The sequence below is a fragment of the Balaenoptera borealis genome, assembly GCF_965194805.1.
Source record: "Balaenoptera borealis genome assembly, chromosome: 21".
Taxonomy (NCBI): Eukaryota; Metazoa; Chordata; class Mammalia; order Artiodactyla; family Balaenopteridae; genus Balaenoptera; species Balaenoptera borealis.
The window spans coordinates 37,228,231-37,250,933 of record NC_138880.1 but is presented as its reverse complement, the minus strand read 5'-3'; the positions used below and the strand labels follow the sequence as shown (position 1 = coordinate 37,250,933).

At 40.8% G+C, this 22,703-nt stretch overlaps 2 protein-coding genes and 1 long non-coding RNA gene across 3 annotated transcripts in view; 1 reads left to right on the top strand and 2 right to left on the bottom strand.

Moving 5' to 3' along the window:
* The window catches only part of TENM3 (teneurin transmembrane protein 3), a 2,383,554-nt gene that overhangs the window by 280,365 nt on the left and 2,080,486 nt on the right, over nucleotides 1-22,703 (bottom strand). The gene's annotated exons all lie outside the window — the stretch shown is intronic.
* On the bottom strand, nucleotides 4,095-16,236 carry LOC309619453. The gene is made up of 2 exons (XR_014238977.1): nucleotides 16,165-16,236; nucleotides 4,095-5,258 (listed from the first exon to the last, which is right to left on the bottom strand). It is a non-coding gene; the product is annotated as an uncharacterized lncRNA (long non-coding RNA).
* Nucleotides 16,291-20,066, top strand: LOC309619494 (uncharacterized protein; the record flags this gene model as incomplete). The annotated part of the gene is made up of 4 exons (XM_082374689.1): nucleotides 16,291-16,297; nucleotides 16,332-16,351; nucleotides 16,501-17,562; nucleotides 17,797-20,066. The coding sequence occupies 3 exons, from the start codon at nucleotides 16,291-16,293 to the stop codon at nucleotides 17,305-17,307; spliced, it is 834 nt and encodes a 277-aa protein (XP_082230815.1). The 3' UTR covers nucleotides 17,308-17,562; nucleotides 17,797-20,066.

Sequence of the window (22,703 nt, the reverse complement as noted above, 5' to 3'; positions counted from 1 at the left end):
CTGAGCTTAAAACATTTTTAAACCAGCAAACATTTTTTATAAATTTAATGATTATGAATAGCATTAGGAATTTAAGTTTTGTAGGTCAGATCATCACCGATTCCTCCTCCTCCAGAGGAAGTAAACTGGGAACAGAGGTGAGGAAAGAGCATCCAACCCAGATTCTCCCAGGCCAGACATTTTTGGAATATTCTATATGGAAAAATGTTCTGTGATAAGATTCAGATATACTTTCATATAATAAAATATACCTGCTTTGGAAGATCTGGCAGATATCTATTTAAAAAGCATATTTTTAATTAAAATCAATTCTAATCGTGAATGGTACGTAAACAAGAAAAGAAGGAAAACGTTTGTAATTTAAAATACATCTCCACCCCCCCACCCCAAAAAATAAATAAATAAAAAACAAAATACATCTCCCTCCTCCAACCAGCCCCTGGACCGAAGCTGTGCGCAAGTCACACCTGGGAAAGCACGTACTTCAGAAGGGTGGCAGGTGAGATGCCTGATTTCTTCATGTAGCAAAAATATCCCACCAGTTGAAGAGAAGGCTGACTGATTATCCAAAAATATAAGTGGATATATTCTCTTATGTCTGAATGAGGAATCTGAGTAGATGACCCCCATCTATAAACACTGCAAAATATCTGACTGGTAGAAAGTCCCAGATTCAGAACCCCTTCCCTTTCTCCATCCCCAAACCCCAAAAAAGGGACAGACCACCCTAACATTCTGATTATGAGACTGGATATTTACAAGGTGAACGTTCATGGCGATGGCTCTAAATTCTATTCGTATTATTATATTCCACATAGGAACTCTCCTCTTGCAGGGGTGATCCAAAGCAGAACGATAAGCCAGGTACAGTCTGAGCACTGAGGCTTTTCCCTTGTCTGCAGCCTCCCTACGCTACCCAGAAAGGGCCTTTCCCACATCTAATTAACCAATAGCTGCTCTCAGGAAAGGATCTTATCCATCACTCCTTGGGAATATAATACTTTCGACTTCAGTGTATCATTTATTGTCTTGAAAGATGAAGACAAACCTCTGAAAATTCCTGACCTAGGTATCTATTCACTCTCACAGAGCAATGTTTCACATGTTTATTAAAATATAGTTGATTTTTAAAAACTATTTTCTGGTATATATGGATATTTCAATTTTGCAACTTAAATTGAAAGCCAAGGGTAATTTTTTTGAATAAATTACAAATAAGCTTTGTTGATAATCATAAAGTTTATTTATCAAACTGCTTCTTTTTTTCATTAAAAAAGTTTATGAGTTTAAAACTTATAGGGAAATTGAGAGGCAACAGACCATACCCACATGAAGTTTATCAAAATTAATGGCTACAGCATACTCTATGACACTCAGTTTACAAGTAGAAAGGTTATAACTATATTCTCCGAGTGCTATACCTGTAGTATGGCAGTCTCAATCATTTTTTGTTTCTTTCTAGTTTTTAAAATTCTGAAAATAAAAAAAGAAGTATAAAAACTAAATTTTGATCTCCCCTCTGACTTAATAGCAAACATTCAAAATTCCATGGCTCTCTCACTGGAAGTTCCCATAAGACTCAGGAGAAAAGAAGCATAAATCAGTTTTGGCAGATAAAATATCTTCAAAAGAATAGGAGTATGAAGGTATGAACACTCAATTCTAACTTATCTAAACCCACTAAGGAATGGGAAAGCAAAAAGCTGAGAACAGCCAAGAAGACCATTTTTTTTACCTCCTTCTTCTACGCTACTTCCTTTTCCTCTATAGTGGGTTGAATAGTGTCTCCAAAATTCATGTCCACCCAGAACCTCAGAATGCGACCTTATTTGGAAATTAGGTCTTTGCAGATGTAATTAGTTAATATGAGGTCATACCGGATTAGGGTGGACCTAAATCCAATGACTGATGTCCCTTTATAAGATGAATAAATAATAAGATGAGGAAAGGATATTCAGAGACACAGAGGGAAGACCGCTAAGTGAAGATGAGATGAGAGTGATGTGGGTACCAGCCCAAGAACGCCTGGGCCACCAGAAGCCGGAAGAGGCAAGGTCTCACTCTTCCCCAAAGCCTACGGAGGAGGCAAGGCCCGGCCAATGTCGTGACTTAGGACTTCTAGCCTCCAAAATTGTGAGACAATAAATTCTGTTGTTTTCAGCCGCTCACTTTGTAATAATTGTCATAGTAGCCCTAGGAAAGGAGTACATCTTCAAATGCCTAAAAACCCAGCCAATGAAGAACTGCATCTTTCTTGGGCTAGGACAGTGTTCTGTTTTGATCTATTCTGTGGTGATTTACATTAAAATATGAACTAAGCCATCAGCCTAGCAGCCTAAAACTACGACTCAAAATGGTATTGTATTTTGGATTCAACCTTCAGTAATGATTTAGCTTTGTCTCTGTTTAGTAAAGTTTAATACAGAAATGAGAAATGAGAAATGAGAGGTGGACTTAACTTTGGCCTCTAATATGAGAAATAGAAAACTTAAAAATAAAAAAATTTATTTTTACAATGAACTGGTCAATATTTATTAAATGTTAGTGTTACAAGCACTAAAGTGTTACAAGGACTACTTAGTTTTACTTTCTTTCCATCCTGTATACTTATTAGTGAGCTTCTTATATCTTATATTAATAAATCACTGATGTAAACCCAGAGTAGGTACTCAATACATATTCATTAAATTAAACTGAATACTCTAGCAGTGTACTATTACTATTAAATAGCTGGAAGAGTAATGTCCACTCCTCTAAAATTTCAGCAAATATATTTGCCCCCAAAACATTTTAGTGTCTTATTTTAGAAATTTGCATAAAACCACTGCAAACACTTATTTCACTCTGCTCAAGCTCTTTCCTTAAGACTTAATTATTAGAAAATAACTTTAATGGGTTATGTAGATCACTTTACTCAACTCTCCTAAGAATTAGGAATCAATACTCCCTTCCCCTGCCCCATCCTCCAAAAAACCTCAGTGACATTATCTCAGAAATTCTGTCTCTAAAATATGTCAAAGGACTTTCAAAGATTAAAACTTACTTAATTCAGGGAGTAAGCATCAAAAGAATAAACACATCTAGGCAGGCAATATTGAGCAATGAGAGCAGAGGCATATTCAGAAAGCTTCCAATTCAACAAACAAAAATACAAATATATTAATCTTATTTACATACAAAATAACATTACATGGTTACAAGGTAATAGTCATAAGGTAAAAACGAGTACTATACAGACTTATGGTTCTCTCACAAAATCTACCTGAAAGCACATTTTTCTCTAAAATTATCTTTCTGTAGCATAAAAAGCCTGAGGGTTTTTATCGTGAAATTTTTTCAACTTTAAAAATTCTAAATTAATACCTTGTAGAACTACATATTACTGCCATATTCAGCATAAGCCTGGTTCATATTTTAGTAGTTTTAATTCATTTTGAAGTAAATTGTGAAATTTTCTCTAAAAAGTTTTAAATCTGGAAAGTTATATAATATCAGGACGTCTCTGAATCGTATGTGAACATTTCCTATTTTGGAGAAACTCACATTTCATGAGTACAGTATTTCTACCTTTTATCCTGTCAACTGTGAGGGAAAGATCCCTAGATCTAATAATGATTCACTGACAATTACAAATGTTTATAAAAGTGTGGCAATTTCTTGGTCTATTTAAAAACATTGATTCCTTAACATTTTATTAATCATAGTAAGAGCCTCTATTACACTTAATGAATAACACTTTTTTCAGGGAAAGACATTATAACAAAATACTTACACAAGTAAGAGATACTTGGACTAAACTACTCCACTAATTACACTGTTCTACTAAAATAAAGCAATATGTTGAGTACAGAGACAATGACTGAGTAATATTACTGAGTAAAAGTCAGACAATAATAGTGGGTCATCTCATAGTTTTTGCAATGGTTTCATACAATACTTCTCTTTTTGTGGTATCTTATTTCAAGGTGGTCTCACAGAATCAGACAGAATATCTTTGAATTTTTTCCTTTTGCTTTTAAGTTGCAAAATGATAAACTAGTTAGTTAAATTCACAAGACTATTGCTTTAAGTGGAGAGCTGGAAAACCCTTAAAAATTTCATTTCACTACTTGTTTCAACTATTACAAAACTATCAAGTAAATTTTAAGTGGTCCTTTTCCAACCTGACAAAAATAATTTCAACTGTATTGTGTAACTTCTCAACAACTTGAACTGAAAGACAGATTTGAAGGTTGGTTAGTCAGTCAACAAGCTTCCATGCTCAGAGAAAGTGTTTTGAGTATATGTGTTCTGGGAGAGGAGGGCTGCTGAAAAATAAAACAAGCAAACAAACAAAACCCTAAACAGAAGATACAGTCTCTGACCTTGAGTTTGCCATCCAAAAAAAAAAAAAAGCAGTAGAATAAATAATTTAACCAATTACATCTGGGTATGAAAGCGACCTACTAAGAGCTCCACGGAGGCTGTAATGAGTATGTAAGATATGAGATATTTTGCAATCACTTGCTGGAAGAAATGAGTTGAGAAGTTAAGATAAGAGTTAACAAGGAAGAAAGAAGAAGGTATGCTAGTGGAAATGACCTGAATGACAGCTTCGCACCGCACAGTCAAAAGAGCACCAATATGCAGTCCTGCGTCTGTCACGATTAGCTGTGTAAATTCGAAAAAGTCACTTAATCTTTTTGGGTCTTGGTGTTCTCATTCATTCAATTCAACAAGTATTCCCTGAGCACCACCAAGGGCCAGGCAGTGTTCTCGGCTCTGAGCATACCAAATTTAACAGAGGCTCCTGCCTTTGTGAAGCTTACATTGATAAAATGTAAAATTTCAGAGGAACTCATGCACTGAACACAACAGTAGGAAAAGTTCATTGCTGGTTTCTCTCTTTCTACTATCTCCCTTTTATAATTCATCCACCAGAGAGATCCTCCCCCAAACATATTCTGTCAGGTCACTGTGTTCTATGCCAAATACCCAGTGGATCCCAAATGAGCATCAAAATAAACCCTTTCCTCTGAGATTCAAGGTCCTCCATGTCCTGGCTTCAACCAACTTCTCCAGCCTTATCTTCCAAATTTCTCTTTCATGAACTTCATGCTCCAAGTAGGTTATCTGATTTTTTTCTCAAATATGCCTCACACATTCCACTTTTACAGCTCTGCTCACACGCCTCCCTCTGCCTGGAAAGCCTTCTCTCCACAATCCTACTCCTCCTTCCTTCAGGCTCAAATATTTTCTTGATACGACACTATGATTTCCTGAGTAGGAGAGAGAGAAAATCAAGGAGATCCCCAAGAAAGATGATTCGCTTTTTGGGGACTGAAGAGGAAAGTTAAAGTCAGGGAACCTGGTGAGGAAGATATTAACAAAAATGACTGTGACTGCATCGTAACAGGCAGATCCAAACAACATCTGGTTTGTGGAATCCGCACTTTATATGACTCCTGACTGAGTATATACGTAAATGGAAAGAAATTAGTCTAAATGGACTCAAAATTATATGATTCATGAATAGGATGGTAAAAAGCATACCAGGTGGTACACAGTAGGTTTTCAGTAAATGCTGAGTAGGGCTTCCCTGGTGGTGCAGTGGTTAAGAATCCGCCTGCCAATGCAGGGGACACGGGTTCGAGCCCTGGTCCGGGAAGACCCCACATGCCGCAGAGCAACTAGGCCCGTGAGCCACAACTACTGAGCCTGCGCTCTAGAGCCCGCGAGCCACAACTACTGCAGCCCGCAGCCCGCACGCCTAGAGCCCGTGCTCCGCAACAAGAGAAGCCACCGCAATGAGAAGCCTGCGCACTGCAACGAAGAGCAGCCCCCACTCGCCGCAACTAGAGAAAGCCCACGTGCAGCAACGAAGACCCAACGCAGCCAAAAATAAATACATTTAAAAACATGCTGAGTAAGTTCACTTTTTAAAATTTATGAATTGATTTTCCTTAAGAAATCACATACATTCCTAAAATATGTTATAGTTAAATATTACATATTGATTTCTAATTTTATAGACTGAGAAAAAAATGTGCTACAGTAACCACGACGGGGTACAATGACTTAAACTCAATCATCACTGGGCTTAAAAAAATGTCATTTTAAAAACCAGGTTAACACTCATTAATAATTTAACAGAAATATACAGAATGGGTCTTTCCTTATATTTAAGTGGAGTTGAGGTTGTGCGATAAATAGCATGTACAGAACTGTACCACAAAAGGTTGTTGATTTCAGATCTCATGCTTTACTTTACACAAATAAAATGGAACAGAAATAGCTAAACCCCTGGACCACTCCTCCCATCTCTCTCCTCCTCTTGCCTTCCTCCATCCAGCCCTTTCACAACCACCAGTGTGCAGTGGGTACGTATGCTTCTCAGGCACAGAACTTCAGTGCTTTACTGTGGGTTTCAGCTTGCCACCTCAAATAGTTTAGCCTATAGTAAAAGCAGGCTGATTTTCATGGCTGACATAGATTTTAACAATGTGAACCAGGCTCTCAGATACTAGCTTTTCATTGGGTTATGATCGACCACGTTGTCAAAAAATAAGTGTAACACAAGAATTCTCCTAAATGGAACAGTCTAATATACACAGAATTTTATTCTTGGTGAACTTAAGAAATAGAGAAAAAATTCAATATTGGTCTCAAATTTACCTTTATTCAATAGTAAGGTCCTCTGCCCTAGGGTCATGATGGGGATTTATCATTTTATTAGAGCCTAGAACTAGTTATCTCTGTTTCAGAGTGTTTCCATTCCACACTGCAGAGATTAATAACAATCGGTCTCCTTCCAATGAGGTATCTCATTAAAGTACCCCCTAGGTATTTAGAGGTAGATATCTTGTTATTGCTAATTGAGATAGTCCCAGAAATAGGGGCTGGAGATGCTTTTGATAAAATACACACAAGGAGATGTTCTTTAAATGAAAAGATACTATCAACTTTCTTTCTCCATAAATATACTTAAAAAATCTTTAATATTTAACTTTACCCATGTTCTGCCTTTACTGAGGTGGAAAGATACTGTACGTTTAAAATTCTAATGCCCAGCTCTTGAGAAACTGAGGTACTACTTGAATAAATATATTTTACTACTAAACATTTCAATAAACCAGGTGTTTATACTGATATCTGAGCATGAAAGTAAATAATTTTTTTCAATTTATGAAAGACCTGGCACCGTGAGTCCCTATTCCTAACTGGAAGCATAAAGGTAAAGACTGAGCTTAGCTTTCTGTATGAAATGTAATATGCATGAAATTTAAATATACTTTAAAGAAATCAAACATATTATCACACATTTACAGGCCTTAGTGGTTTAAAAAAGTCTAAGAATGTTTAAAATAAACAGTTATACATTAGAAACAACTATAAAGTTTTTAGTTTCTAAATTTCTAAATTTAATTGTTCTGCCCATTAAGGGTTCAGTCCTTAATCTTGACATGTGAAAGGGGCTATAATACAATGCCACTCAACTCTTAAAAAAATACTAGAATTCATCCACATGAAAATAGCTGCCTTCTGCAGGCCATCTCAGGAGTTACCATCTTCTTCAGATAATGCAGTCATTTCTCAATATAACACGGATACTTCTCTTTTGAAAAGGCCTCATGGAATATATTTATCTGTAGTAAATACCCTCTCTCTCTGAGTAGAGATCTAATATTGTGAAATAGCCAAATGTTGGTTTCTTAGGTCCGTGAAGGAAGGTAAACAATCAAACTAGCTAAATTGGTATGTGATCAAAATGAGACATGCCTACATAACAAGAACTATATACCAAGAACTACCTATGTCTTGCAAATAAACTCAATTTCAAGAATAGTTTCAAAAAAGTTTTGGTCAAGGTACTATGATGGAACTTGGGAATAGTAACTATCTATTCATAATGAGGACAACCACCTTCATTTTCAGAATCTCTATTATAACCAAACACAGATGTAGCGAGCACACATGGTCTACCGAACGCTACCCATTTCTCTGGAAGCTGGTGAGTAAGGATACACCTTTCCCAGATTTGCTCTGCAGGGGATACTTTCTCGTCTTATTCCTTCGGCAAGCCGAATTAACAAAAAAGCCAGTATAGAGCCCTAACTTCCCTAACCAAAGACACCCTCACAAAAATGCAAATATATGCATAGAAGCAAGACATACATGTTTATTGTATATTTTAGTGTGCATGCTATGTTCTGTTACCATCTGCAGTCTGGTTTTTTTTTCAAGAATTTTGAATTAACTGAAGAAATCCTACAGGACCTCTACAAGAATCCATACTACCTAAAGCCACTGATCTGGTTTACTTCCCTCCTTTCACAGGTACAACTCAAAGTCAAGCAACTTTTCCAAGGTCATACCACCAGATAATAGTTTAAATGCTAATTTATTTGACTTCCTAAGCAGAAGTTCTTAGCATATCAAAACTTGAAAGAAAGGAAGGAAGGAAGGAAGGAAGGAAGAAAGAGAAAAGAACACCAGATTAGCCTTGGGCACAAAGAAATAAACACAAACATAATTTATCATTTTGCCAGGTTCAATAATTACCATTTTGATGTGTTAATAGCCTTTAATAGTAAAGGCATTAGTCATCAATTAAATAAACAAACCATTAAATAGGGAATAGAAGTGTCAATACAGGCATAATCTACTAATTTTCTAATCAATGATGCTAATCATTACTGCATATTAGCCAAGGAGTGGACATTAGCTATATCATAGATGATCATTTATGATCATGGGTCACTAAAAAAAAAAAAAATTCTAAAGATTAAAAACAGAGTACAATACTAAACACATACTCTCTCCATAAGTACTTGCTGATAAATTACATAATCTGCCTTGAACAGACATGGAAATATTTGTAACATTCAATGGTGACAATATTTAGGAAAGGTTGTATACTGGCATAATTCTATTCTATAACAGTAAAGAGAACTTACATGTAAAGCAAAGTTAGAACTGAAGTCAGAAGAAAATCCAATTTGATATTTAAACTAGAGGAAGAATTCAGTAATGAAGAATGATATAAATATGAGATTAGCAGCAACCTGCCTTTGTACTTTAGTAGCTGAATAACCTTATGCAAATCACTTAATCTCTTCAGCCTCAATTTTCTCATCTATAAAATAGGGAGTAAGAATATTTACTTCATAAACCATCTGCTACATATTAGGTGTTTTAAGATGTCATAATAATTTTTCTTAATGCCAAAATTGGCCTGGAAGTCAGGGGCTCTGGGGAGGGAGGTGGTGATCTCCAGTCACCCTTGAGGGAAAGCAGGAGCACGTCCTAGGCATGTGCCCACGTCCAACTAGCAACAGTAGGTAACTCCTCCAGGCCTCAGTTTCCCCATCTTCAAAATGGAGATTATAAGAGTACTTAACTCCGGAGTTAAAACTCTCATTCTGAAGATGAGATAAAAATAATATCCATATAAAAGGTACAGCACAGAGATTAGGACTAAGTAAATACCTAACAAATCAACCGTTAGCCTTGCTTCTCCACTTATAAAATAGGTAGTCTGGATTAGGTGATCTTGAATTGTAAACAAACAGTATAATGTGTTAAGTGCCAGAAACCTGTCCCAGGTGCCATGGAGTCTACAGGCGCCAGCTCTGCCTGGGGCAAACAGCAAAGGCTTCAAAGAAGAAACGCTCTGCAGGTAGGCTCTCGAAAGATCTGTGAGCAGGTAAGTGGCACGACCACCAAGTGAAAATGTTGAAGCGTGGTGGATGGAAAGGTACAAGCGGCAAAGAGGCAGAGGGGGATCACGAAGGGCCTGATAAAACACACTTAAGGAATTTGGATTTGATCCGAAAGACATAACAAGGATTTTATGCAGGGACGTGCCATGCTCAGAAGTATGATTCAGAACGACAACTCTGATGACAGTGTGCAGGCTGGATTAAAGGGGGGACAGACAGAAGGCAGGGAAACCAGAGGAGAAGGCTCATGGAAAAGTCCACGCATGAGACGAAAAGAGCCTGAGCTAAGGTCCTTACTGTGAGAACAGAACAGGCGGAGGTGGGGAGGGATAATTCAGTTTAAACATATTTCAATTCAGTACGTCTGTTTTTAAAATAAAAAGTCCTTCAAGACAGAAATCCTTTGCGATCAAGAAAATCTGACTTGCCTGACGGTACTATTTTTGGCGATTTTGAGTTCCTCAGATTTTAGTGTTACATAATTCACTGCGTGATGATAGGGTCTGAAATGATATTCGAGGAATTTTGATAATGGGCCAAGTTTCTTCTTCCTTATGAAAAGATGTGTACTTAGTTCTGATTAATTGTAATAAAAAGAATTCAGCAAAAAGTAAAGCGTAAATGCCGATCGTTGATGTTTGACGGCTTTGCCTAGGAAAACAATCTTGTATGCAGCACTTAATTGCTTTAACTGGAGTTTCCAGAAAGGTTAGATCTTGTACTGTGTTTAATAAAATTCTTCCTATAACTGAACAATACTTGTCCAAATATTTAATCAAGAATTCCATTTTAATGGAGTTGACATAAAATACATCACAAGGAAAATCTTGGCCATAAAGTTAAATATAAACTAAAAGCCTTCCGGTTTGGTTTTACCTTTTTAAGGGAAGTGACGGCTCTAGGACAGCAGCAACAGAACTACTAAAACCCTTCAAGTCAACATACCTAGACCACTTGTTAAAACAAACATTATTCCCACTGCTAAAATTGAGGTTGGCAGGTCTCTCCGTTTAACAGCCGAGAAACAATTTGAAAAGTAGCAGGATAGCAGCTTCTTTGCAAAGAGACTAATCATCACCATTAAAAGGTCCTTAAACGCAAATACAGAACGGTCAGCCAGCCTGCTCACCTTAATTTTTAATGGAGGAATATCTCCATACACATCAATGTATGAAATGAACGTATGAAGGAAAATCTACTATCAATTACAAAGAAACTAATTTTTAATTCTCCCCTTCACTCTGATGGCCTAGGATCAGAGGAAATACTATTTGAAAACAAAAAGAAGGAAACAGGAAAAGGGGGATGTAAAGATGTGTCAGTGATAAAACAAGCAGGGGTGGCTGTCATGAAAAAGCCAAATGGCTCTTTCTACCTCCATCAAGGTCACTCTACAGCAGACGCGCTCAGTAGGATGACAACGCATTTTACTGCTTGGCTCTTTCTACCTCCATCAAGGTCACTCTACAGAAGATGCGCTCAGTAGGACGACAATGCATTTAACCACTTTCCTCGCATCTAACTTTGACCCCACAGATCCAAATGGCCTGGTTTAACTACCCTGGCCTTTCCGCGTTTCCCTGAACAAAAGTAATCAAGGAGAAGTACTGCCCCCTACTATCACAGGAATTGAAGGACAAACTTTTAAGAGCACAGCCAGGTGTCGACTCCACCAACGTACAACTTTTAAGCGGGAGGTAAAGTGAAATAATGGCTAAATAATTAGAAAACGTTAACAGTGTTAAATTTGTTATATAGGGCGGTTTTGTTTTATTTCAAAGAAAAAGCAGAAAAAGAGTTCCAGGCTCCATTTTACAGGTCTCTAGACAGCAGGTTCCCTCTGCCTGCAGGAAACAGTTTAAGGTTGTGGAAAAAGGAGGGCTGTGCAGACACTAACATGAAAAAAAAGTCACGGAAAGGCCCACACATTATTTTAATTTTAAAAAATTTCAGGTTAAGATGTCTAAGTAGCAAAAACTAAAGTGCTGTTCTACATTAGTTTTTATTAGTCATTTTGGAATGCTCTAGAATCCATTATGCCTTCTAAATGTACAAAACAAGACTTTTATGTGAAATAGTATTTAATTTTAAGAGACGGGGATAACAACACTTAAGAGAGAAACTTTTTCAAATACTATAGTATGTGGTTTCCCAACTCGAACTATTATTTAGAAGCGATGGGCCCTCAAATATTTGTGGGCACTTTTCAATTATTATTCTTCCCTTGTGAAATGAATTTCCCATCAGTGACATCTATGGTATACATTGTTTCTGGGATACCAAAGAGGTAGCTGTTTTCATCCTTTTGTGGTAAAAAAGTAAGAGTAGATATTTCAAAACTTAAACACATAGGATTTGTAACTAAGCAGCTAGGTTCCTAACTAAAATCAACATATAAACACCAATTTTAAAACAACTGGTTTCTTAAAATATTAAAATATATACCATTTCAAGGCTGCTAAAAATACATATGATCAAATCATTTCTACACATCAAACTGTTATTCTCTATGGGGAAAAACAAATTTTGACACGTCAAAAAACAAACAGCAAACTCCGAATACCTAAACTGAGACTTCAAGTCGAAAGGCCTTAGACGTAAACAAGTATTACAATAAATGACTTTCCATTTTAGACAACACTATAACAAAAGTCACACAAATCTCATGTATTTTATATTATCTATTAGTAGATTAGTCTGTAATGCCAAACAATCTGATAAAACTAAATATAATGAATTGCTATTGTAAAATCTCTCAGAAGAAAGAATTAAGTGTTATGTTGGCTTTAAAAATATTCAGTGTCTGAGGATATGGAATCACTTCATATATAATCACTTAAGATTGATAACTTAATATCTATGCTTATATGCTTTAAATTTGCCCAGATCAATGTGATAGAGCAAAAAATCTTTCTAATAATCCTAATCAAAACCTTTGGGAACTCCTGTCTCATCTCTCCTATTCCTCTAACAGCCCTTATCCATCAAATCCTTTCCTCGGCCAGAAAGTTCCCCAACTTGTATTTATGACTGTTGTTGGATTAGCTAAGAACCAGGTCCCTGGAAGATCTAACTCATTAACGACTTCAATAGTTGTGGCTTAGGTTTTTAGCCCTAACTACGTAGAAGCTCTGGTCTAACCCAGAAGGGTACAGCTAACTTTATTCTTAAAAAAAAAAACAACAAAAAAAAGCACTCTACTGCCCCTAATTTACTTATTTACTTTCTCTCTTCGACATATCACTCTATCTCCTTCGTGGTACCAAATTCACACCATCCAAACATCCTTAAGGAAAAATATCCTAATACTTCTCAAGGGTTTGGTGCTAAAGCACTCATATCTAGGATAAGATCAAATAATTACAACCATACTTTAGTTTAAACCACACATGTATGTATGCATGTGTATGTGTATATATATATATTGTTTTTCACAAAGAAAGTGTAAGAAATCCAGAATGAAGCAGTAGTTTACCATATTAGTATAAAATTTAAACTTTTTTAAAATGAGGGAAAAGCTAATAAAAATTACTCAATTAGACAGAAATTTAAAGCAAATATACTGCCCTACGTTTAGCATTTACGTTTGTATTGTCAGAAAGGTGATTTGTTAAAAATCTTTATTCACAATTGTTTAAAGTCTAGAAAACAAAATAAATTATAAACATAAAGAAACTGATGTTCCAAAGCCCAATCTCTTAATTGCTGATCAGAGCTGAAAATAGATGCTTTTTTTCTCCACTAATTGAATGAGTCTGGTTAAACCTTTTGAAATGCACTTTAGAAAATGCAAGAATACAGCTTAGAACAGGTTCTTTAATTTGGGTCATTTTCTGTTACTTGCAGTAGTGACGGGTGCTTAGCAACGCTGTTCTGGTGGCCCTTTTAAGGAAATGAATACCTGGAATACAGCATTTTAATCTATTTTATGGCATTAATTATCAAGATCGCCGCATTTAGACAGTGCCTCCTTTGCCACCTCCCTACATTATGAAAGGAAGGAATCCCGTGATAAATTGAATATGTGATTTCAGATGACAGAAGATCCTGTGCACACACGTTACCAAGTAAAAAAAAAAAAAAAAATGTAAGGACAGAAAAACTAACAGTAAATAGAAGTCACAGAAAGCGTGAGTTTATTAAATGTTTAGACAAGGATCTTACACTGAAAATCACTGTTCAGACATCTGTAAGGGTCCACAGGAAGTTGCTTTTTTCTTTCTGAATCTTTGAGGAAAATTAAATTCTATTATGCCACACACTAGGCCACTGATATCTAAGAAAGGTGATGCAACACAACCAAAATGCAGTAAGATTTTATTTGGTAGTTAAAGATTTGCTGAATCTTTTAAATACTGATTTCGTAAAAGAGGACTCTTACGTGAGACAGGTTCACAAAAACATCATTTAAATCATGACCAAGTTATTCACTTCATATTTATTTTAATGTGCTCAAAGGATTAACTATCAAGACGAGGAAACCAGGTAAAACACGGAGCTACCAAGTAGTTTTTAGGAAATCAAACTGCCATGTCACACTCTGTAAATACGCCCATTCACATCTTACTGATAATCACCAAACTAGGTTTAAGAAAGTAGTTATTAAAAATATTTGCAATACTGCTTTCTGTTTTTTCTCTGATCTCAGTTATCACTGTTAAAAGCGCAACGCTTCTCACTTTTCCCTCCTAACTACACAATTCATCTTCGATTCCCTGCCCTGAAGAAGGTACCGCTCTTGTACACCACCATCCTTCTCAATCTTCACAGATAAAAAGAGTGAGTGACTCCCTCTTTGTCTAGAATGCATCCTGGTTTCAGTCTTCAAGAGCCAGTTTTTAAAAGCTTTCAACACGTAGGCTCCAAAGATGAGAAAGCAACCATGTTAACGTGCGATCATATTTCGTACGTTTCAATCTACCGGTTGAGGTATGATCGGCATCTGCTTGCACGAAGCATACTTCATGCTTGATTACAAAGTTTAGCACCAAACTGTGTATATCGCAACATGCAATGGGATAACACCAAAATTTCTCAAGTTTTTTAACCTCTTAAAACAGATGGGCTCTCCTTGGGGTTTGGGGGTTCTGAACAGTGCAGCTGCATTTGAACGCCTGGGAATCCGGGGAGAGAGCGAAACGCGGGGCCCCGACGGTGCAGGCTGCTCTCAACGGTCCGCTACCGCGAGGCAGGGAGGCAGGGAGGCCCGGAGGCAGGGAGGCTGTGTTTCTCAAATGCCTTCCCTGGGTATGTTCAAGCCTTGGCTACCTTAACGATTAGCACACAGAGGTCTCTGGATGGCTCTCCGGAACTTTTAAAGCCAGAGAACAAAAGGTTTATTTTAAAAATGAAAACCTTGGCTTGTACAACTCCAGACGTGAATCTGCTTTCAATTACTGAAAGTATTTCCACTTCAGTGGAAGGGGATCAAATCTTCAACTACACCCTCTTAACGGCGCTGAATTTGATTATCTCAGGCTTTCGGAAGACAGAATGGCTTTGGGACACAGCACGCATTTTCTGTACATCCCATTTAGGAGATATTCGGAGAGAGAGAAAGAGAGATGCCAGCACAGGGAGAGGGAGGAAATGTGACTTATTCTGAGAGCTGCCACGGATCCTTGTTTTATTTTACTAAGACACACACATAAATGGTAAATGATTCCGACTTCGATAGACAAGGCGCAAGTTGTTTCCAAAAATCATTCCCAACTAGTTCCTCCACGGGAGCGACCGGCACCGAAGCACGACGGAAAAGCGGGATTTCTTTTAGAGACTCTGCCCTGCAAAACCCTCTCCCGGAAAAAATCACACGCTGAGCGTTTTGCAGGAGGAGAGCTGCTCTTTTAATAATTAGCCTGATTACCGTGTGCCTCCCGCCCCGCCCCGCCCTAAACCGCTGGCACGACGGACCTCAGTTCAGGAAACCCAAGGGCTGATTAATTCCAGCTCAAGGCGGATTTTGAAACCCCGGAGACAGAAACGATCCCAAATCCCTCCGGCTCCAGATGTGCTCCCCACGAATTCAACACGCCACGTCGCAAAAGTAACCGAACGCGGGGGAAACACACGGCGCTACGTCCTGGGTTAGCCCTGGACTCTACTCACAACACAACATCCACCCGATTAAAAACGCGCGAACAAAAGACCCTTCTCCCCGCAGCTACCTGCGCCGCTCCGAGGGACGCGGAGTCCTCCAGCGAGTTCAGCCTCCGCCTCCTCCAGACCCCGAAGGCGGCCCCTCAGCGGTCAAAGCGCCCCCGCCGGTCAGATGCTCACGTCGCCCGGGCCCCGATTCCAACCCGCGCGGAGCCTCCTCCCCTCCCGACGCCACGGGGGAGGACAGCGGGGCCGCCGCCGCCGCCGCCGCCGCGGTCCCCGGGCGCGAACGAGCGACCCGGCCGCGCGAGGAGCCGCGCGAGGAGCCCCCCAGGCCGCGGAGCCGCCGCCGCCGCTCACCCACCTTGCCGCGGCGCGCCCTCGCTGTGGCCGTGCGGAGCCGAGCCCGGCGCTGCCAAGCTGCCGCGGTCTGGAGCGTCTCGTGTTACAGCGCCGGGCTCGGGGCTCCGGCTGCGAGCGGCCGCCAGACATGATAGGCTGAGGCTCGTCTGTTTACACCCGGCCGCGGAGGGGGCGGGGGCGGCGGCGGCGCTTAACCCCTTCGCGCCGGGCCGCCCCCGCCCCCGCCCCGCCCCGCCCCGCCCCGCCGGCCCCGCGCCCAGGCGCCCGCGCTCCCGGCCGCGCCCCCCGCCCCCGCGTCCACACGCACACGCACACACACGCACGCACGCGCGCGCAGGCCGGGCGTCCCCAGAGCCGCGTCCCACGCGCGGGGGGCGCGCGCTGCGCCCCGAGCTGCTCGCCAGCCTGCCCTGGAGGCCGCGATCCGGGGCCTTCCGCGCGCGCGCAGGCCGTGCAGCGCTCGCGCTCCGTCCCGGGCTTCTCCGGCGTAGCTGTGGATCTTTGCAAGTCGGTCCTTGTCCGGAAGCGCGACCTGGCTGCGCTCACAGAAGAACCTCCTTCCCAGCACCTGGATGAACCCCGACCCCTGAGCCGCCAGCCTTCACGCCTCACGCGGCGGCGGCGCTGTGGCCTTCGTCCGAACGCGAGCGGTGGCCCCGCGCCCCGTCGTCGCCGCGAGACGAAGTCCTCGGGCTGGCGGGACGCGCCGCTCGGGGAAGGGGGCCGGCGGGGGCCCCGGCGGCGGGCGGGGTGGCCGGCGGGGCCTGAAGTCCAGCGCCGGCGGGCGCGCGCGCCGTGTGTGTGTCTGTGTCTGTGTGTCGCTTGGGAAGCGCGGCGGGGGCACCGGCTCAGCCCGCTTCGCCTCTCGGCCTGGGTTGCCGAGGCCCGGCCCCTCGAGGCGGCCCCGGGGCCCGCGGGCCGGGGGGCGGAGCTGCCCTGCGCCCGGCTCGTGCCGGCCGGGGACTCGGACCCCCGGCAGCGCTGTCGGTGGCGCCGGGCCCGCTCCGCCGGGAGGGAGGGCGGTCTCCGGGGCTGCACACGGGGGCTCACGGGGTCCGAGCCAACTGTGGACGACGCGCCCGGGCCGGACAGCCCGGACCTGGGCCGCCTACCTGCTGCGGCGTTCCAGCGGGCTTCACTCTGAACGCGGGACACTTCGATGCTGCCGGCTCTTACTACATCTTTACTTTAAAAGATCGTCTTCTCTTCCCTCCAGACGCACTTTCATCGTTATTTTTGCGTGGCCTCCGGGCCAACGTCCCTCCTTCAATTTCTCTTTCTTCCAGAACATTCCATCCCTTTCAGCTTCTTCCTCCATTAAGCTAAGAACGGAATGACGGAATGTTCCTGAATTTTTAGACTCACCCGTGTTTTCTTTCAAGCCCTGCAAACCCCTCAGGTATTTTTATGAATAAAGAAAGACAACAAGCAGCACTTTGCAGTACTGGTATCAATCAGCAGATCTTTGCATCATTAGCTGTCGTTCTACGTTTTAACTCTCATCTAAAAATAGTAAGCCAAAAAATGGCTACTTAAGAAAGGACCAGTGTCCCCCCCCCAACTTCATTTACCAGATCATATCCTTTTCTCAATTTCCTTGATTTAACAACAGCAATTTCTTGTCCCTCTTCAGGTTATCTCTGCCTTGACTTTGGGCGCCTTTTACGTGTAACGCTACAGGGATGTGCACACAGCTCCCCTGCCTTTCGGTGAACACTCTTCCTCTCCAGTTTTCCTTACCATCCAGCACGCCCACTGTCATTCACGGAAACGTCTGATGTGCCTCCGTGTTGAAGCACAGTCTCTGCACCTCAGTGTTCTTTGCTTTCAGTAACAATGGCTCTTCGAAAATCGTGACTCACAAACACATTCTCTTACGTGAATATCACAAACATCGTGCTTATTCTTCCCTGAATGATCAGTATGTTCACTCTTTAATTAGGACATCGTTAAGGTATCAGAGAAAGTATTTAAACATGCCTTTGACACAGTATAAATTTCAAAGTTATTTCAAGGTTTTGAAATTCACCTTAGTAAAACTGGGTCAAAAAAATAGAACAATAGATATCTTGTGGGGCACTGAAAGACTTCTAAGTTCTTAGGCAAATATCTTCCTAAGTCGTAATATTTTGAAAAGGATCCTTTCACGAATCACTGTAACGTGTGTGACTCATGGGGGAGGGGGGGGAGGGTTATCTGAAGTAATTGCCAGTAAACACTGTAGAATGATTTAGGCCCTGGAATATGAAGAAAGCGTATTCAATTGGAATCTTAGAAGAATTGAATAGGTAAAACATTGCACCTTGAGAGTCTTCCAGGACCCAGGGACTTGGGAAAGCTTCTGATACGTACTCCTGGATTTCTGATGACACAGGTTAGCAGATCTGGATTTGGACTAGAACATGAGGAGACAGCAAGATGAACACTCTAATCGAGGAACGAAAGCTCTTAACGTCTTAAATCGCTGCTTGGGTCAAGATGAATCTCAAGAAGACTGGTACTTGGGCACGCTCGTTTCCCCAGATAAATGCTATGTAAATTGGTCACTGCTGGGTAGTATTTATTAAAATTACAATTTAGAATGCTAATTAAGCCATGCCCATCTATAAATATCAGATACAGGTTAGGTGAATTTTTTATTGGACTACCTTGGAATATTCTGTATGTAGATCTAGTTCTGCCTTTTCTGAGTACGAAACTAATTATTTTCAAATCGGACCAAGACATTATCCCTTTGAGAATGATCAAGGCCTGACTTTGAACACAGCTGAGCTGCAGCAGCACACGGGGAAGGAGAGGGAGAGACGGGGTTTCAAACGGATGGTTTCCACAAATGTCTTCCTAAGAAAGGATACAAGGGCTTGTGGCCACACCCATCCATGCATTAAATCACTGCCATCTTTTACATATAGGGGGTCCACTAAAGTGTCCTATAGAGACATATAATGAGGCACACCTTAAACTTCTATTTTCGTCTATTATAGTTTGCCATATTGATGCTGTCAGGAATAATTAGCATTATGGATACTGCCTTCTATAACTTAAGCATTTCTTGCCTAAGATCTGCAGAATTCCCTGCAGTTCCATGAGCAGACACTATCAAATATGTTGAATTATGTGGCTATTTTATGTTGTGAATAAATAACCACATGCAATCATACTTGTGCTGTTAAATGAATTTTACTTATAACTGAATTCAGTTCTTTAGGCATAATGACTGCACACCACGAGGAAGATTTTTAAAAATGCATGAACCAAATCAAATCAAAGCAAATTGTATTTAAAAAAAAAAGTCCACGCGTGAGCTGTTACTTCAGATCGGCACCAACTTAGCTTTAATATTAAGCATTCTTCTGCCCTCTCCCTGCTTCGGCCAAAAGCCTTGAAGAAAAAGCAGAGTTTAACCAAAACTGGGAATGATGATTTTCTTGCTAATGATTAAGCACCGAATCCATACTGTCAGAGATGTTCCTCAAAATCATAATCAAACACTTTTAGCTGTGTTAAATATATGAACATGATAAAAACTAACATTGAGCACTTCGTGTGACTCACCATATGGAGCAGCGTTTGACATACACCATTTTTATTAACTCTCTAAAGCCCCAATGAGAAAGTGATATTATTATCCCATTATACAGATGAGGAAACCAGAGCCAAAGCGGTTAATAACAGCCCACATAGGGTGCCAGAGACTAAATCCAGCCTCAGGTGCTCAGCCTGACACTTAACCCATTGCACTAAATACCTATTACAGTATCAGCTCCTTAGTAAAAACTGGTATTAGGAGTGTAGTTCACTTTCTAAATAAAACACGTCGGGATAATCCACGGCAAGGATTTGAAAACATGATATTCAGTTTTAAAAACCGATCATTTGTGGATTTGGAAGGGGAAAAAAGAAGAGGCACCACATCTGATTTCTCCTGTGTTTTGAAGCTGCTTTTAGAGTTAAGGTAATAAGTAATACACATATTAGTATTCTCTGCCAGCTAGAATCTCACAGAGGAATGAAATAGTTAATAAACATTCCCGAACACCTGATTTAGGGATTGTGTAGGTCAATAGGTATCTGTCACTCTAGAATTCAGTTTGTCTAAATGGACTTTGTTAAAAATTATACACTTATTTATATTTTTTTCTTTTTTAAATAACAAATATGTCGAACCATTTATGTCACTAAAATTACAGTACACTGACATCAACTGGTATATAATAATTGTACAATTAGTTACAGGCTGTAAATAAAATTTTAGGCTTTATCTTCTGTTTTGCAAAGCGTTACCTTGTCAGTAGCATGAAAATCTCTAACAGCTATGTGGACTCTCTTATCAGCTGACATAAACTGTATTTAAAACCGCATTTCTGGGTCCTTTTTCCAAGGAAGTTCAATTATCATTTACACTGGGACAGAAATAAAGGTTTCAAAAAAAGGCTTGTAATAAAGGCCAATTCATAATTTTTCACAGATGTCTACAGTAAATCTAAAAAGGCTAGAATAATACGTAGGTGATTCTTTGCTCTAAGCTATGGAAAAATCCACCCACAGTACAGCTATTTATTTCACAACTGTTTGAAATGACGCACATCCAAAATCATTTCTAAAAGGTAAGTTTTCTTCATTTCTAGAGGTGTTATGTTATTTCACCAAAAACCCAAATGCCTTCTGACATCTGATCCATGATGAAGACATGACTCTTTCTTTATCTCCAATCACGTTTACTGTGTGTCCAAAGAACTGGTTCTGATTTTTGTCCTAACTCAGGTGACCTTGAGCAGGAGCGTGCTGGGTCCTCCACAGCCCTGGCAGGCAGGCAGGCAGGAGGGGGAAGCAGGATCTGGGCACGTGGGTTGAGGTCTGGACTCCTTGCGGGGGGCGTCAAGCAATACGCTGTATCCAAAAGGCTTAGTGCGCGTCAGCCCTGTGCTGGCAAATATCCAAGTGGGAGGGACGTGGGTGAGGCAGAGAGATCACTCCTCTCTGGTGGTGAGAGCAGGACAGGCGCAGGACAGAGCTTGAAGAGAAATCCAGATCGCCAGCAAGAGTTAGCTGGGGGTATGGATGGCAGGAACCAGGTACATAGCAAGAGCTGAGGCCCAAGTCAAGCCACCAAATGTCCAAAGGCAGTGTTACAAGGGGCTCTGTAGTAGGTCGTGGAACCCTAGTTCTGTGCGTGAGTCAACCTCTATGACTGGGGAAGCACAGGAGTGGCCAAGACAGAGGGAGCGCTACTCACCCCTGGCAGGTTGGACACAAGGTCTAAAAACAGCAAGACGACCTCCCAGGCCCACCTGGGGCTGGCAGTGTTTGTCCGTGCTTAGCAACTCACTGGGGCTCAACTTGTTTGTAGGTTGTGAAAAGAAGAGTACGTTGGGGGTGTGTCCTTTGAAAGTCCATGTTTAAGAAATGCACATGTGACAAAGAAAAACGACTGAATTGCTTTAATCCCTTCAATCCGGGCTATTTGTTTCCAACATCATTCCACTCACGCAACCCCAAAGCATATTCTTGTTCTGGTTCTCAAAAACTAACAACTAACTCAGTTAGATGTCAAAAAGCTAGGCCATATATCTTTGAAATTAAATACATCACCAGAAACAATTTATTTTCTTTGTTTAGGCGCCGAAAGTTAGTTATTCACTGATGGCTAGTGATGAGGTGGCGATGCCAGGTGGGTAGTTGTCTGTAGGGGCAATAGTTACCCGCAGCTCAAATCCCTCATGCAGGGGACAGAACACAGAAATCACACAAACTTCTAGAGTCACTCTTAGAAATTTACACTGTCCAAAATTTTCCAAAGAACCCATAGGTATTAAGATCATTTTTGCAAATAGCTTACCAGGTCTTTATTGACAAACAAATCTGTATTATCAATAATGTGTTAATTTTAGGTGTTTTCAAAACAGAGTCCCATGGAATAGATTTTTAAAGATTTTTTTCTATTTTGTGAACATAAATTATTTCTGTGCACTTATTTTATGCACTTCTGTCATTTTGGATGTAAGTATATGCTTGCTACTTCTGCTATGTCCCTGGCCAATTTCTGCTTGGTCATGAGTTGGCTGGAAGTCAGCTCCTCTATTTAGCCTTTCCTGATCCACTAAGAATAGTTTAAGGGCCCCTCTCTTGGTGTTCCCATAGAATTCCGTAAATATCCTTTCCTAACAGTCATCACGCTATATTCTTATTCCGCTGCCTTTGTACTTGTCTGTAACTCCTTCTAGAACATAAACCCATGAGGGCAAGGACCATTTCTTTGCTGATTCCCCAGCTTTCAGCATAGTGTATTGCACAAAGGAGACTCTAAATAAATACTGGTTTGGGGATGGGTAGATGGATGGACCACTGGAAACACAGTCTGCATTGAAGAAAGTGCTTGTTAATTAAAACGATTCTGTCCCTTGTATTGATCGTTTGTAATATTTGGTTTCCTCTCTCTCTCTCTCTCTCTCACACCCCCCAACCTAATCCAACCTAACCTAACCAGCTTTTCTAGGGCAGAGACTGTGACCTAATGGCACCATTGGTTATTTGAGGTCA